An 18321-nucleotide genomic window follows, 5' to 3' on the forward strand; every position below is an offset into this window, starting at 1 on the left:
TCATTATCTTTGTTGCAGCTTTTGCTCTTCTCACTCAGGAGAACTTCAGGTCGTTACACTGTGATGTCTTATTGGAAGAGACTGATGACATAAAATTACTAGAAATCACCTTCATGGGTCTCTGATGTTCCTTATAAGGACAGTTCATGCAAAACATTAAAATAAAGCCCTTATTTACTCGCTTCCATGTTGTTCCAAAATCTGTGTGACTTTCTTTCTTCCATGGAACACAAAAGGAGATAGAAGACAAAATAACAGCCACACTCACCATTCACTTTCATTGCATCTTTTTCCCATACAATGAAGTAAATTGTGGCCGAGGCTCTCCTTTTACAGTATTTGCAAAAGAATGTCATACAGTTTTGGAAAAACAGGAGCGTGAACTATTAAGGTCAAAGTATACTTTGCGCATCCGCGTTGCGGATCGCGCTGCACACAGTATGCGTGACATAAATTTCGTCATATCCACTCTGCATGGCTTGACCGCGTACCGGACAGATTTTCTTGACTCTCGGACGCGGTCATCAACTGTACACATCGTAGCTGCATGCACTGGCCATTGACTGTAGTGGGCATGCATCAAACGTGTATGTATCCGCTCGCGGTCAGAAGAGTATACTCAAAAAGGCATCGTGGTCGACCAGACGAGAGCCGATCCGGAACACACAAAAATGAAGTATTCCGAGAAGGTGTCTCCTTATCGGCTCCACAACTGCTTGTCTCCCGATCCAGATCACTTTTCCCAGAACACCTTTATTCATCCATTAAAGCTCTTCCAAGCTCCCATGGACAATTTACAGTGTTCAGTGGCGTATTTCCACTTTAACTGAGCAGGATAAATAGAACAAACGTTTTTCTCTCTTAATGGAGTTTTAAATAAAGCTGCTGAGGCAGTGACAATAAATATGGCATCTTTCTCCCTTCTGACTGCTATAATCCCATCTCTCTCCTAATTTCTCCTCATTTGGAAAGTCATGGAAACATTATATTAGATATGCCCTTTTGCTTTTGGAGCAAGAGGGAGCACTGCAATATTATTTGCTATGGTCTCCTATTTACATCTATTCACCAGTGGTGCTGTTTAACTTGCTATAGTTTATTTATAAACCCAGAAATATAAAAAGGGTCCATTAACAAAAGTAAGTTGCTCAACACAAAAACTGAGATCAGGAGTGCTCAGCCTGATCTTACGAAAATTACATGACTTGTGGCGACGTTTTTGCAAGATGATATTACGTAGTTCAATACATGTTTCCCAGCAATTCCAGGATCCAATATCCACTGAGTGGCTCTAAAAACAAGTTTATTAAATTACTCCCAAAAGGATTGTATTTTTAAGGTTAATGCTCTTTCGTGTCTTAAATACAACAAAGCGTACCTCCCTACCTTAAACCTTAACCTAACCGATAGTGTAGTAAAAGCAAATGTGAATTGAAAAATGTAATTGTTAAAGCAACCACGTTATTTTGTGGTGCACACGTTGACTGGACTCCTACACTGGTCCTTAGCAATCACAAGTGCAACATTCTTTATTTTCTGCACAATTTAATCATGCTCATTAATCAAGCTTGTAAATGTAGTTGGTTATGTAATCTAAACGTTAAAATGTATCGTCTTCCAAGTCATTTTGATGTCACTCAATAGCATGGTGGAACAGAGCGAAGTGTTTACAAACTGATAATACGCCATTGTAGTAAAACTTGTTGTTGTAGTGCTTCTAGTGTTTATTTCAGCAGGAATCTGCTGCAATACATAAAACGAGCCACGTGAGAAATCCTTTTGCAAAAATATAGGTATAGTAACATGATTCTATAAGACCAGGTTGTTATCCCCTTGTATGTCAAATTCCTATTGTGTGCAAGCACACTTGGCCAATAAAGCTCTTTCTGATACAGATTGTGATTCACTCGTTGATGATGGGCATGCTCACAGTCCAATACTGTGTGTACATTTGACAATGAAAAAGGTTAATTATTCATGTTCATTCCACCTCACAGCAAAGGAATACTTTCATTTCCTGCTGCCCTATGAACCATCAAACTGTGTGGACGATTGCTGCGCATCAGACTGAAAATATCAAAGCCAACTCTGTTTGAAAACAACAATCCTTGGGTGAAGGGGAAAAGATCACCATGACACATCTCTCAGGCTGTTTAAATGGACCTGATCAGGCCACTGGCTGCAGTGTGTATTATAGCTGGAGGCTAATGTTCACCCATGACTGTCTGTGTTGGTCTGGGTCTTGTAGAGGCTAACCACACATCTCCAGGATGCATAAATACCAAGAATGTTGATGTCTCTGATGTAAGCCAATTAATGTCTCTGATGTAAGCCAATTAAGCCACATAAATAAGAATGCATGACTGGCTCTTATTCAAGAACATGGTGTCCCTGAGACTCAGAAAAGGCCTCTTGAGACTGTTCCGCTGAATGAAAACACTTTCTCATTCTGCAGCATTGTTCAGCAAAGATTCAACACATTTAAAGGGACGGTGTACCCAAAAATGTAAATTCAAGCATTATTTCATCACCCTCATTTTTTTCCAAACCTGTGTTTAAAAAATGACATGTCTGTGATCTCAGAAATGGCAACCCTGTGATCTCAGCCATAACAATACAGTGGAGATAAGTAACAGCGGCAGGCCTGCTGATGTGATGTCACTCCACATTTCGCCCAGTGTTCATTCCCATGGGCACTCTCCCATTTCCATGATATCACTCATCATTAAGACTCCACTGACAGATAAACAGAGCAGGAATGGTGGAATGTTCCACCACATCACAAGCAGTGACAAGTGCCTGTGCAACAACAGAAGCCCTCTGCTCAGCCTACTCCAGCTTCTGCCGACAGGAAGGCTGATAACAGGAGTTGAGAGTGTGAGATGGTTGCTGCGGGAGATGGGGCTCATCCGTGATGCAGAGGTTTGAGATATGCTTTAATATTCTGAGCAGATGCTCCTATGTTGGGGGGGGGGGGATTTCAGAGGGGCGATGCGAAAGAACGGTGAATGGATGCCAGATTTATTTTCATGTTATTGTCAGTTTTATTTTCATCAGTTTGCATGTACATATTGCATCTGTAGTCATTTAAAAAAAAAATAATATTTTGAATGAATTTTTATTTATTTTTATTTGTTTACAGTTTTCCATTTTTTGTTGTATTTTCCTTCATTCACACCAAATGGAATGAGGAGATTTAGGACATGATTGAATCTGTAAGTACATGCTGAATTTAGAGAGAAAGCCATCACTTAAAATGAAACTAATGATGTAGACACATCAAATTGTGCCATTTGGAATGGTAATTTAAATTATGTTTTACCCCATAAATGTCGTAGTCAATTACATGACAGGCAGTCTTCTACAGGTTTTACTGAAATGTATGTAGCTAATTTTGTTGCTTGTTGCAATTCCTCACTGTGGTGTGGAAAAACGGTTCTTAAAGCAGGAATTGTCCATGACAACATGATTTAACATCTCACATCTTCACAAATTACCTCAAAACTTTTCTTGAAATTGTGACAAAACACTCTAAGTGCTCACAGAAGCAATAATAATAATAATAATTGTATTTGCTTTAAGGCAGGTTGAAGCATGCGAACAAAACACACTTTCAATTACACTAGACTGCTAATAAAAAAGCAAGTTTGAAGGAAGGATGAAACAAGAATGGGAGAGAAATCCATTCTGCTTCTGTCAGATCCAAGTAACACCCACTGGGGGTGGTTACAGTGAAAAATGTATGTCTTATTCTCTACCATTGTATGAAACTTTGAGAGTGGGACTGAGGGTGTGTACACAAATGTATGCATATTGTTTGGTGACTAAGCAATGAGCCTGAGGCCCACAAAGAGAAAAACAGACTTGAACAGAATGTTAAAACAGCTGTAGAATGGTTTTATAGGTATATGTGAGCAGCAAATGTGTAAGTAAAGTTATATGACCAGAGCAGCTGGTTGTGACAGACCGCTCATAAGCTGCGAACATTTAAAAGGAAACCACAATAAAGCTTCCCCTCCTGCTCCACAAAGCTGATATTAAACTATGTCTGCTCTATAAACTACTGTAATCAACCAGCAGTGAATTAAAAATACTTACTTTACATGGCGCAGCAAAAGAAAATGTGGAGAAAAGTTCTTATGCAAAGCTGTAGATTTGCTGGTTCCTATGAGCAACAGGCCTAACTGTGATGGTCCTAAGGTACTGAGGGTGGTTACCAGGTGGTTGCTATGCAATCGCAAAGATGTTCAGAGTCGTTTTTAGTGCACTGATATGTAGTTGCTAGAATAATCTGGGGTATGGTTAGGTGATTGCTTGATGGCAACAACTCTATAAATTTTGGTCCCTAGATATGGCTTGTGTCCCTCGTCCAATGTAGCTTTGGGGGATATTTTTTCACCCGTTTGTCCCGAAACTAGAATGAGCAATACGGTAGTAATAATGCAACATACTGTATGACTACAGTTATAGTAAACAACATCATCAATGCTGTCTTTATCCTGTGGCAAAAGATATAGCAAATATACATTATCAGTAGCGGTTCTAGCTTGTATGGCGCCCTGGGAGAAACAGGCTTCAAGATGCCCCCAAAGTTGTTGTTGACCGGGGGGGGGGGTTGGGTGGTCGTGAAGCATGGGGGTGGCAGCATCATGCTGTGGGGGTGCTTTGCTGCAGGAGATACACAAACATACACACACACCCTGTATATTTATGGAATAATGTATTATTTTTTTAGAGTTGGGTCAAAACAACAATTTTCTCAACAACAACAATTACAGGTAAAAAAATAAAAATACCGTAGAAAAGATTAAAAATGTGTTGTTGAGTGCCTATAACTCCAAGTATGAAAGATATCTTAATTTACTTTTGGATTCTGGTTCAGGACAAACTTGCTGTTTTTCTGTATCTTTCTTCAGAAAAATAATGTACTAATCATTTCTGACATTTTGTTGATTTGACATGGAATGACCCAAAGGTAGTTACTACAACCCACATTCCAAATAAGGTCAAATAATGTTGAAGGTGTGGAGAAGTTAGTGAAACAATTTTTAGTTCAATTCTGAGAGCCCATGGATCCTTTATCAGGAGAGTTTAGTGCTTCCTGCCAATCCGGGCCAGTTGGCACAGTTACGGTTTCTTTTTTCACTGTGGTGCTGTGAAATCAGGATTAGAATGTACGTACCAAATACATCTGTAAGTGATGCTATGGGAGGTAAACAATGGAGCGAACAAATATTCCAGTTTTTAGACTCCTTTTTTCCCTGGTTTTTATTTTGCTAAAGCACAGACATTGCCCATGTCACAAAAAGGAAAGCATAAAGATAAAGGCGACTATCGTGAATCGCCACATACTAAAGCCATTAAACCAGCAGCTAACCGTGCTGAGAAATCAGGGTTTTAGAATGGTTTTTAATCATACCATGCCGAACCATACTCAAGTGGATATGCTACTGGAACCTTTCCTCACCATGCTCAGAAACGTTCGCCCGATGGTGGAAAAGAGATTTTTGTTACTGCTAGAATTGACAGTAAGTTCAACACAAGGAAAAGTTGCCATGATAACAATCCAACAACGCAGTATAAGTACCAAAACAGTTGTTGCTTCATAATGGCACACAGCAGCATGACAGAAGGGCTAATGTAAGTCAGCCTGTGACTCAATAATGATACACTCACTCACCCTTCCTCCACTCTCACATTACCACAATGTGTGGAAATTGCACCATTGTGGCCAACCAAGGCCGTACTGCTCAGACAATGCCTCTGAACACAATTTCACAAATCTATGACCAAAAAAAAAAAAAACTTCATCTGGTCCGGATGTATGATGGCACTGCTGTTAAATTCTGATGAATAAACATGTTTATGAAATTAATGGTAGTCTTGCAAATCTGACGATTCTCTGCTGGTGATTTAGTTCATACAGAGATGTTTTAAAGAGATAGAATTTTCAGTTTTGGGTGAACTATCATCATACACTCACTCTCATGTTGTTACAAACCCCTATGACTTTCATTCTTCCATAGAACACAAAAGGAGATGTTCGGCAGAGTGTTATCCTCAATCACTATTCAATTTCATTGCATCTTTTTTTCCACACAATGAAAGTGGTTGTTAACAGGATTAAGCAACTCAAAAGGGGAATGACAACCGTATTTATCTGTAGTGTGTACATGGCCAAAATGTGTTCACAGTTTTGTGTATTTACAGAAATCTTCGGTAGCTGTAAATGTAAAATATGTGAGAGAACACCATGGCAGAAGAGGTGTGGGGGTGAAGAACAGGAAAACGGAGGAGGAAATGACAGGTTTGAATGAACATGTGGGAGGGCAAGAAGCTTCACACCATGGGACAGATAAGACTGGAAATAAGACTGGAAAAGGTGAGTAGCGAGTCCATTGGGCAGCAGAGGACACAGCAGATAGGGAGTGTGCAGTGCACTGCAAATTTGCTCTCATCGGGACAGAAAACAAACTGGCACACAAAGCAAACTTTGCTAGCTAACCCCAGACCCCTCATAGAAGCCCAATAAAGATTTTGTGTGATTGTGAAGGGAAGAAACTTGGTCCTTAAAGAGACAGGTCACCCAAAAATGAAAATTCTGTCAGAATTTCCAAGCTGCTCTTTTTCATGTAACAAATGTGAATGGTGACCACAGCTGTCCCTGATCCTTTTGTGTTTCATGCAAGACAGAAAGTAATACAGTTTTGGAATGAAATGAGGGTGTCTGTGATTGTTTTTATTTCACCTCTAGAGGCCACTGTTATACTGTAGAACCAAGTCATTCTAACTGTAGAATCCAACATTTAGAGTAGGAATAAAAAATAAATATATATTTGGCAACTACAGCATAGTTGAGCACAGTCTTGAGCACCACCTGAGTGTAACTTAAAACTTGTCCACCATCCCAATAATTTTAAGCCTTTTTGCTACAAATTCCACACACAGGAGATGGTATAATGCCATCAACACCTCCATTGAGCCGTGTTTGGTGTCTGACCACTAGAATGGCCTGGGAGCTTTGAACCGAGCCTCAGAATGGAGAACCTTGAGTGTCATATCATCTGTGTAATGCACTCAGCCAGTGTTACTAGCAGCTCAAATTTAAGGCTAAATGGTCTCCTGGTAACAACCCTTGAGCTGGCAACTTCTATGAAGCACAGTGGACTCATCAATAATTGAGATGGTATGAATTAAACATAAAATGAAGGACAGAGAGGAAACACTCACACACATACACACAGAAATCCCATGGCCTCAGAGGCAGGAACTTACAAGAAACTTGGTTGAACTTTCAAAATAACAAGTTTGACGTTGTTGACAAATTCTTGATAAATTGACAATTTAAAAAGTCATTTTCAATAACAAAATTTCACTAGCTTTCTGGTGTCCACTTCTCTCCTGCTGAGTCACCACAGATATAAGAGAGTAATTGAATCAATTAGACTTGGATTCAGTTCAAACTGCAGTCTTTGGCAGCATTGATAAACTCAGACTACCTTAAAATAATCAGTGGGAGACATCTGATACTAACCCCCTTTACTAATGCCAATTTACCGTGATTAGGACGTGCAAGGAGAACTACTTTATGTTCAAAGTACAGAACATTTACGAGTACCTAATAAACAGATGTAGAGTGTCCATAGCAACATAATGACCTTTGATTAAAACATCTCCAAAATAACATTGTCATAAAGGAGCCAAATGGTGATCCTTCAGGCAGGCTAATATGCTAAATGAGGAGGACAGTGGAAGCAGGGGGAGGCTGGGAATCAGACGACATCTGTGCTGCAGGCAAAGAGGATCACAGGTTCATGACAATAAATGTTTTAACAGTTTACTGAATTCCCAACATTGGATCCTAAGATACCTATAACATGATCTGTGTGTCCTGCTCTTCCCAAAGTTCAGTTTTTGGTGGTGTTTAGTGACTCCAAGATGCTGTGAAGTCACAAAAAAAGCCTACAGACAAACAATACCATTCTCTCAATTTAACTAAAAAAGTCAAACACAAACACAATGGTTTTCATACTAAGATAATGAGATTACTGTCCCTCACCCTTAAACACATGGGTGTTCGCCAAACATTATTACATACTCAGGTCTTTAGCAACTAGGCATGTATTTCTATCACAAATTGATCAACAAAATGCCCAGATTGTGTCCAATTTTCAAAACATTAAGACAATTAGAAAATAATAGAATACATTATGATATTTTTTCTAATGTTTTATTTTACATATAAGAGATGATGCAACAAATATAAAACAGGATTCATTAATTTCACACTATAATTTCATGATATACAACTGGCTGTCAAACGCATACTGAGCTACACATAACACATACGCTACACATGAGATACACATGTATTTTCTCAAGCGCTTTTTGAGTCTAAATTTATGCACAACGTACATCATTTCAGTAGAACACCCACATTACAATAGCCAAATCATACTGTTCATGTGTTACACTTGCTATAGTTTTCTTCCGCGTTGCTTCTTCATCAAAAAGCAATGTCAAATGTAAATCAAGTCAATCACTGAAACATCAGCGCCACCTTGAGTAAGAAATAGCATGTTTAATATGTACAATGTATGTGTATGGAATACTGATAATTCACCATTGTCACACAGAAAATCAGCAGGATATAGTAGTCATTTGTGTGAATATAGTACTCGCACATGCATCAGTTATCAAGTGAACATGCCTACGCGATTACATCGCACGCGCTGCTGACCAGAAGCGATGGTACTTAAAAAGTACTTACATTTTATTTCTTTTTTTTTTTCCCCAAAGCGAGCATGTTGCTTAAGATGTTAAATTAACCCCTGAAGTATGGATGACATTTATAATAACTGTTTGTGATTTTTGGAGCTTCAAAAGGTCTGATAACCATTCACTTGCATTTTAAGGACCTACTGAGCTGAGATATTTTTCTATTTTTCTTCAAATGTGTTCTGGTGAAGAAAGTAAGTCATACACAGCTGGGATATCATGAGGGTGCGTAATGAGAGCATTTTCATTTTAGGGTGAACTAACACTTTAATGACCCTAAACACTTTTGGTAATTAAGTAGTTATAATATTATTTATATATATATATATATATATATATATATATATATATATATATATATATTGCAATTTTGACTATTTTATTTTTATTTAACTTTTTTTTTTTTTATGCATTTCTTTTTTTTTTTTTTTTACACTATTTAGAAGAGAATGGTTTAGGAATATTAAAGAGGTGTAGGCTTAAAAGGAATAGTTCACCCAAAAATGAAAGTTTCTTTCTTCATCAAAACAGAATTTAAGACTTTTAGGATTTCATTTCAGGCCTCCTCCTCTAAACAATGCAAGTGAATGTACTCCATTTTTTGAAGGTCCAAAATGCATATTTAGGGTGCATCAAAATAATCCACACGACTCCAGTCGACAAATAAAGTTCTTCTGAGCCCAAACAATTGATTATTTTTAGAAACAAAACAATACTTATATACTTAAACTACAAATTCCATACATCTGTGATGCGCACTCATGAGAGGGATGACGTAAGCTCATTGGTAAGGTCACGTGGAGGAGGAGGCAGGAAGCGCATCATTTTTTACATTGTTTTTTATTATTATTTGGAAATTATTTTTTATTTTATTTAATATTTTTTGAAATTGTTTTGGACTGTTTTGGTTTGTGAACAGCGCTTGGTCTGTGCAAGTTTCTATTGTAGACAATGACGCGTTTCCTGCCTCCTCCTCCACGTGAAGCGTGATCTTACCAACGAGCTTACGTCATCCCTCTCATGAGCGTGCATCACAGAGATGTATGGAAGTGAACATTTGTAGTTAAAAAGTATATAAGTATTGTTTTGTTTCTCAAAATAATCAATCGTTTGGGTTCAGAAAAACTTTATTTATCGACTGGAGTCGTGTGGATTATTTTGATGCACCCTAAATATGCATTTTGGACCGTCAAAAAAATGGAGTACATTCACTTGCATTGTTTAGAGGAGGAGGCCTGAAATGAAATCCTAAAAATCTTAAATTCTGTTTTGATGTAGAAAGAAACCCAGATACATTTGATCAGCAAATTTACATTTTTGCATGAGCTATTCCTTTAACTCCAAAATCTGGAGGTATAGGTGGTTTAACGAGGTCCCGGAACACTAAAGACCCAAAGTATGCATTGAAGTATACATAACCCTCACCTGTTGACATTATTACATTTGAAGCAAATCGATTTGGCCTATTTATGATCGTTTTAAATAGTGAGGACCACTTCAAATGTCCTCACAAGTACGTTTTTGGCCTGTTTCACCATTTCTGAGTACATTCTCAATAATTTGGCATGTATAGCCAAACCTTCACACACCTGATCCTAAGCATGCCCTGAAGGATCAAATCTCACTGCCTATTGCAAAGCCTCATTATTTCATACCAACAACACAACATTAACAGATACACACCTGTGAACACTTGTAACTCATCTTTAGCAGCTTAAATAAACCTTGAAACTCCAGATAGAAAGTACCTAGCGGCACGATAAATAAAATCAGTGTGGTTACCCACAAACAGAAAGCATTTATCTCTGCTTAGGAGTGGTACCAAAACCTGTCCATGATGGATAGTCATAATTTCCTTCTGGGAGTGGTAACTGATCAATGGCTTCCGTTAAAAATCCACTTTTCCTTAAGAGTCTTATTTAATAAAAGACAGATTATAAAATGCCAACTGCGTAATTTTAAGATACAAGGTTTTGAAATTGGCTGGGCCTCAAAAACCCAGTCAGATGCCTACCTACATAGACAGCATTTTGAACATCTAAGGGGTCGTCCACACCGAACGCGTTTCTGCGACCGTCTGCGCTGTTTTTCAATTGTTTATCTATATAAACATGCGCTGAACGGACGTCTTTGACCGTTGCGCCGCGTCTCGCGCAGAAGACGCCGGGTCAAATTAAAAAGAACGTCCACTTTTGAGAGAGCGTCTCGAGACACTTGCGTTCTGTTCTCTGGTATTTTAGTGCAAGAATGTTCGAAATTCGAAAATAATGCTGTCTTGAAAGGCAGCTCACTAGGTTTTGAAACGCAACCATTGGGTTAAAAAAAAACTAACCTGGCTTCACAGTCTTCAGACGGATGGACTCGCGAAAGTGGCGGATGACGGCGAGGGTGTCTCTGTTTGTCAGTCCGCTCACAGGCGTGCCGTTTACCTCCAGTAGCACATCTCCGGGACCAGGCAGCCTGCCGACATGGCACACTAACGCGTCCGACATCACCTGTCCCAGGTGCGGGAACTCTCCGTGCTCGGCTCCCCCGAGTATCTCCAGCACGGAGCTCAGCTCCCCGGCGTTACCCCACGAAACCGCGCATTCCTGCACTTTACCTGACCAATGTTTCTTCTTTTTCAGCGTCTTAGACATGGTTTATCCTTCGCGTGAATGGGCCTTTTAAGAAAGTAGGTTATTTCCTTTTTTTTCCTTGTAAGACAAACGCGTTTAGAGCACGGTGACGCACAGCGGTTTGATTCCCATGTCCTGGTCGAAAAGGTAAAAGGATTCAAAACTTGAGAGGCAGCATCACTCGGGTCTCGAATATTCCTGTTTTGAGTCTAAAATTCAAGCTGTCCGTGTAAAACAACAAACAACTCAAGCCAAGGCAGAGAGATTGTACCGCAGCTTCACACTATACCGAACTTATCACCCCGTAGTATCGCCCAATATTGTCTTCAGGATAGAGCTTTAAATGATCCAACAAACGCTTTCAAGGAAATAAAGACCAGGAAATAAGAAGCTGTACCATCCGTGGCCGGATCGCCTACTTTATCCAGGCACGTAAACACAATACAGCCTTGAAACGATGCGTAACACCGGTTAATGAATGAAACACAGTTTGGGGGGGGACACTCACATCCGTTGGTAATCCCTTGTGATATAGAGCGACTCTGTTGTTAACTTGAGTCTCGCGCACCTGTTCAATTACATCAGCTACCGGCGCGTGCACGGGAAACGAGGAACAACAATATACCTGGATCAGGAATACCCGACTAAAGGTGATGGTCCACTATCCATCGACCTTCGGTTCCTGTGCGAAACGCCCTCTTATGCGGGTTTTGTTGTAGGCGTAGAGCTGTCAGTGGCCGATGTCCTGTCGGGCATTAATTGTACGCACAGCTTTGCAACTTTGTAGTCATTTTCACCTTATTACTTGCTCCGAATGAGAGCACTGACTGTCGGTGGCGCACACTGACACCAACGCAAACAGAGAGAACGAGCGAAAGGCAGCCAATCAGAGCGATAGGGCGGGCTTTCCCTATTTTAACCATACAAAACATAAAGCCACATGACCGTCTATGCAGATAGGATTGTTTTGGCTGGGAAGAAATATAATTTTCCTTGCAGCCCTAACAACTTTTAAGTACCTACCGCATGCGCCCTTACACAGACCAGGAAAAATCTCAGAAAGTTCCCCTAAAAGTGTATGTATGGTTTCAATTTGGTTTGGTATGGTATTTTTTAAATAAATAACCAAATGGAGGGGGCAACTTCTAACGCTAAAAGAACACTCTTTTAAGGTTTTAATTTTCATAACCTTCCAAGAACGTTGCAGGGAACATCCTAAAAATAACAGTTTTTAGGTTTTTTTTTGCAGAATTACTTAATTTCATTACTTTTATTATTATTATTATTATTATTATTTTGTCATATTTTCATTTTCTTTTTTTTTTTCTTTTTTTTGGGGGGGGGGGGGGGGAACCAACTCCTGACGTTCAAGGACGTTCTTTTTAGGTTTTAATTTTTGTAACCGTAAATTAACCTTCCTATAACGTTGCAGGGAGGTTTTTGTGTGAAACCTAAAAAGAACGTTTTTAGGTTTTGATTTGCAGAATTATACAATTTTAATTATTTTTCATTATTATTATTAATATTATTATTATCATTTCATTATTTTTTATGGTCATATATATATATATATCTATATATATATATATATATATATATATATATATATATATATATATATATATATATATATATATATTTTAAGGGGGTCCTGTTTTTTAGGTTTTAGTTTGCAGAATTATGTAATTTCATTATTTTTCATTATTATTATTTTCATTTTTTTCCATAATTTCTTCATTTTTATGGTTATATTTGAGTTATTTTTCATAAACGTTGCAGAGAGGGGTTCGATAGTCAACAGTGACTGACACTAGTAAGTGGCCTTAACAATGTCAACGAAAACGTCATAATTTTGCCAGAAACATAGGTCTGCTATTATGGATCCATGTGTCGAACAGCTGTCCTGTACCTTCACAGTTCACACTACCTGTTACACATTTTGTACACATCAACGTATTTTGTATGTATCATTTTGCACTGTTTCTGCAACAACAACATCAACTCATATAACAGCTACACTGGAATTCATTTAAAATATGTCATGTTTTATGCATGAGCAGTAGTTTTAAAACAGATGATAAAATACAACATGATTGTAAACTATCTATTTCAGGAGTTAAACTGGATTAGGCCAAGCTGCATGGCTTGGTGTAGTATTATAGTGCCACCTACTGTTGAATTCTAGTTCATCTCTGCAAAGAAAACTTCAAGAGAGAAATGTGTGAAAGTAATCTGTCCCAGAGGTTGTGTTATTTGCAGAAAATCAATTAAGTCTTCTATTCCACAATTTACACTTCTTTACAAAATAGGAGCTGTCATAATTAAAGAAATAGAAAAAAACAATACCAAAACTCAAAATACTGTGCTCATGGCAACAGTTAAAAGTGTTCAGTCAGTCATCAACTGAAGTGTGCAGTCACCCACACGGTCATTGCTCTGAAAGTCAAAATCAAACCCTATGCTTAAAGATTGAGGTGGAACAAGAGATACAGTATGTGACTTGTGTTTCCCAAAAACAGCCAGTGTTCTTTAAAGACAAATCATCTCCATTCTAGTAAGGTAAGGACTCATTGGTGTCTACTCACAGTACATACAGTTTCTTCAGTTTTTCACACTATACATTGTTTTAATAAGAAAAACATGTTTGGAACAAGAGGCACCGCACCTGTATTGAGTTGATTCGATCAATGCACATTTCTGGTGTATTTTGTTGATATAATGGCCCCTAACATCTCTCCTCTCTAATATCCAACATAACAAATGTGTGATTTGTAATCAATTTGTAAGTGATTTCTGTTCAAATTATGCTGTTATGTTTTTTTAATGCCAGGTGTGGGAAATGGTAAAGGGACACCTCTATGGCAGTACAGGTGCAGTGCAACAGCTCTTCTGACCCGGTCTGTTGTACGTAAGAGTTCACTTTTCTTTCAGTGCTATAGCTTTTAAGACTAAGCCTTAGTGTGAGAATACAGTACCTCTAATTTAAGATGACATGATATTTGAAACAAAGCTCTTTCTTGTATTCAAGTAAGAAAGAAATTTACTGTAATATACTTTACATATAATAATTTTACAAAAAGAACTTTTTGAACTGTGCAACTATGATCAATTGATTGTATTGTCAGCAACCCTTAGTTAAGTCACCTTTCCTCCTCATCTTCTCAAGCAAAAACTATTTGATGTGCTTGAAGTTCTTTAATTTTTATGCTTGATTTGAGCCATTCTCTGCTCTTCATATCATGAGAAGTCATGCCTAATCAACCATCTTTCAGAAGGGGAACCAGTACCACTGGGCGCAATCTCTTGGACTCTTCAGTCTGCACAGGATGCACTTAGTCCATGGGAGATACCTGCTCAGTGCACTCTTGAAGGGGTGGAGCTCTTTCAGATGGGACACTATGGACCCATATGCAAGGGTCAGCTAAAACAAGACAGCATATCCACTGCTGTAGTGATTAAAAGTTTAAAAGGTAAAATAAGTCAATATAGGCTATCCTACTTTGGTCAGCACTACCACATGCTCAAAAGACAATGTTTTTCAGACAGGTGAAGAGGGCCTTACATTTTGAGGTCTTGTGATTGTACTGATTTTAAAAGACAGTGAATGTTATACATGTCTTCATGTTTCAGACATGTCAACTCAACACGAGGCTAAAGAATTTGTGGATTTGGTCCTTTTCCTTGCATCAGTAAGCAAACATAAGAATATAGTGAAAATGTTATACTGCCAGACTCACCGGACACCCATGTACCTGGTTTTGGAGGCAAGCATTCCAGGGAACCTTCTTACATTTTGACAAAGATTAGGCTATGCACATGGCACTGGCAAGTCATATCACTGATTTTTCTTCTGAATTCGACTTTTACTAAACAGGACAGATCTGAGACAGTTGATAACTTGCAGGGGCTTTCAGAGAGGTCTGTTTATCTAGTAGCTAAACAGGTAGCAGCAGGTCTGGGGAGTCTTTATCATTTGCAAATTCATTCTATAAAAATAAAGTAACTATAAGACAAATATTAATTAAGTTTGTTTCATGCATCTCAGTGTTGTCCATTTCTTTAGGATTACCTACACTCCTACCATAGAGTTGTTCATGGGGATGTTGCAGCCCGAAACATGTTGATTAGTTCAGGGTTCTCTGTCAAAGTCTCTGGATTGGACTTGGCTTTTCAGAGTCGACAAGCAAGGAACATTGACAAGGACATGGATGCCAATGTCCCATTAAAATGGCAAGCCCCAGAATGGATCATGAGATGTCCCCTAACAGACAGGAGTGATGTGTAAGTCTACCACCTTATTTTATCTCTTTTCAGTCAAAGAAAAATACACTAATGGCTTTCTAATGGTAACACTACTGACTTTAAAATAAAAAAAAATAAAAAAATAGCATACTGCATTGTAAGTTGACCAAGGCATTAATAAGTTGTGCTGTCTTACTCCTTCAGATGGTCCTTCGGAATTCTGCTTTATGAGCTCACAACCCTGGGTAATATTCTTAAAAAATCTTACATCTTGCATATTTTCTCTGATATGAAGTTATAATTTGAGAAACTTTGGCAAGCACAATATGTTGAATACTTTTTCCATCAAAGACCATTTTGAAGCATTGTGTTCAAAACATATACTGATCAACATCAACATTAAAACCACCTGCCTAATATTGTGTGGGTCCCACTTGTGCCGCTAAAACAGCGCAATGCTCAAACCTGCCCATTTGGCACCAACAAACATCCATGCGATTAACTAATCAGCCAATCATGCGGCAGCAAAGCAGTGCACAAAATCATGCAGATACGGGTCAGGAGCTTCAGTTAATGTTCACATCAACCATCAGAATGGGGAAAAAAATGTGATCTCAGTGATTTGGACCATGGCATAATTGTTGGTGGCAGATGGGCTGGTTTGAGTATTTCTGTAACTGCTGATCTCCTGGGATTTTCACACACAACAGTCTCTAGAATTTACTCCGAATGGTGCCAAAAAACAAAAAATATCCAGTGAGCGGCAGTTCTGTGGATGGAAACGCCTTGTTGATGAGAGATGTCAACAGAGAATGACCAACTAAATAAATTTGGTTCGAATGAACAAAGTCTACGGTAAATCAGATAACCGCTCTGAACAATTGTAGTGAGAAGAATAGCATCTCAGAATGCTATTCTGAGATGCAAGTTGGCGGCATGAAGGGCACCTACACAATATTCGGCAAGTGGTTTTAATGTTGTGGCTGATCAGTGTATTTACACATGCCTGGCTTCTCTTTTGATAGGCTCTCCTCCCTATCCTGAACTGGAACTGTCAGAAATGCTCCCTCAAACTTTAGCCCATTACAGAATGAAAAGACCAGAAAACTGTGGAGCTCCATTGTAAGCCGTTGTGCATTTCATCTGTGCTTTTTTTAATTTCATAACACAAGGGCATAACAAATTGCCCTTGTTTTCCTAGTCTTCCTCTCTGTGATATGTGAGAACACCTAAAAAATATTGGTTTCATGCTCAGTGGCTAATTGTAGCAGTGGATACCAAATAATGATAATAATCTGGTGTCATCTTGTATATCTTGCAGATATGAGCTAATTAAGTACTGCTGCATGTGGAATTTCAAGGACCGGCCTGTTTATTCTGCCATTATCAGACTTTTAGACTCTTACATATATCTCGCTGACACAAGACCTCATCGCTGTGGACAACAGATAGACATCTGTGAATACAGAAGGAAAGCAGGGCTAGCCCCATGAGCTCTCCACATTCAGAGACCAATTTCTTATTAATACAGTGCATTCACAATTGCACATTTTCATTTCATATTAAGCTACTGTAATTTGCATCCTGTGCTCTGATCACATCATTACGGCGAAACATCAATAGAGGTCTCCCGATTTTTCGGAACTATTAAAGATGAAGAGATTAACAAACAGTAATGGCCAATAGCACAGTGGCCTCTAGTGGTGAACTGAGATTAATTGCTTACTCTCTGACACTCAATGGTGCTCTCACCCACACCACGTGTTGTGTAGTAGACACTGATACTGAGAAGTATATCTCAGCTCTGTTGGTCCTCACAATGTAAGTGAATGGTTCCCAAAATTATGAAGCTCCAAAAGCATTTAAAGGTAGCATAAACGTTATCCATAAGACTTCAGAAGCGATATGAAAGGTGAGAAAGAGATCAGTATTTATTTATTATCAATCTCCGCTTTCACATTCTTTTTCTTTTGTTTATGCCAATTCACATTCTTTGTGCATATCGCCACCTGCTGGGCATGGAGGAGAATTTATAGTAAAATAAAGGACTTAACTGATCTGTAAGAAATGGATTTAACCGAGTCATATAGATTACTTTTATTCTGAAAGAAAGTCATTCACATCTGGGATGGTGTGAGGGTGATGATAATGATGAATAATGAAAGAATTTTCATTTTGGGGTGAACTAACCATTTAAAGTACTGAGAATGCCTGTACTTACATGTGTGCAGTCAAAATTTTACTATTAATTACAATTCAAAGTATTTAGACCAAACAATAGGTGATAGTTTGAAAAGTAAATCCCTAAGTATTGTACTTGAGTATTAAAAATTCTGTTAAATTAAATTAAATTCAGTAGCATTTAATTTATAGTGGTTTCACATTTGAGTAAGCCTGTAGTTGTTGTCAACTGACCATCTTCAATGATGGCTGAAACATTTTACATCAGATCGAATGAAATGGAATGATGGATGAAATGTCTCTTCTCAAGGACAAATGAGTAACCAATTACGTTTTACTTTGAAATGGATTTCAATGGCTTTTTTAAAAAAGTGAAGTAAAATATGTAGGATTTGATTGACTTGTTAACTAAGTAAGATGGACAAAATAATATTTGATCTGTGAAATCTATAGGCCTACTGGGTAATGTAAATAAAAGTAGTATAAAATACAAGTAGTACTC

General features: G+C 38.3%; 3 protein-coding genes across 3 annotated transcripts in view; 2 read left to right on the plus strand and 1 right to left on the minus strand.

The window, feature by feature from the left end:
* The window catches only part of LOC127419027 (membrane-associated guanylate kinase, WW and PDZ domain-containing protein 3-like), a 203567-nt gene extending 191222 nt beyond the window's left edge, over nt 1–12345 (minus strand). Inside the window, exon 1 of the mRNA XM_051660052.1 lies at nt 11111–12345. Within this exon, the coding sequence (XP_051516012.1) occupies nt 11111–11417 (307 nt within the window). The 5' untranslated portion in view covers nt 11418–12345. The remainder of the gene's footprint in view (nt 1–11110) is intronic.
* Nucleotides 1–18321, plus strand: part of LOC127419036 (V-type proton ATPase subunit S1-like) — a 691126-nt gene that overhangs the window by 306955 nt on the left and 365850 nt on the right. The window lies entirely within an intron of this gene.
* Nucleotides 11527–17595, plus strand: LOC127418510 (tyrosine-protein kinase STYK1-like). Its single transcript, XM_051659100.1, has 9 exons — nt 11527–11543; nt 11982–12157; nt 14615–14866; nt 15027–15186; nt 15258–15353; nt 15459–15677; nt 15843–15883; nt 16664–16760; nt 16960–17595. The coding sequence occupies exons 1-9, from the start codon at nt 11527–11529 to the stop codon at nt 17129–17131; spliced, it is 1230 nt and encodes a 409-aa protein (XP_051515060.1). The 3' UTR covers nt 17132–17595.

The sequence above is a fragment of the Myxocyprinus asiaticus genome, chromosome 28, assembly GCF_019703515.2.
Source record: "Myxocyprinus asiaticus isolate MX2 ecotype Aquarium Trade chromosome 28, UBuf_Myxa_2, whole genome shotgun sequence".
In the NCBI taxonomy this organism is placed as follows: Eukaryota; Metazoa; Chordata; class Actinopteri; order Cypriniformes; family Catostomidae; genus Myxocyprinus; species Myxocyprinus asiaticus.

Bases quoted from the DNA above. Each gene is read 5' to 3' on its own strand.
- LOC127418510 (XM_051659100.1), top strand. The intron at 12,158-14,614 runs GTACGCACAGCT...GCTTGATTTGAG, and splicing joins TGTCCTGTCGGGCATTAATT to CCATTCTCTGCTCTTCATAT. The intron at 16,761-16,959 runs GTAAGCCGTTGT...TATATCTTGCAG, and splicing joins GAAAACTGTGGAGCTCCATT to ATATGAGCTAATTAAGTACT.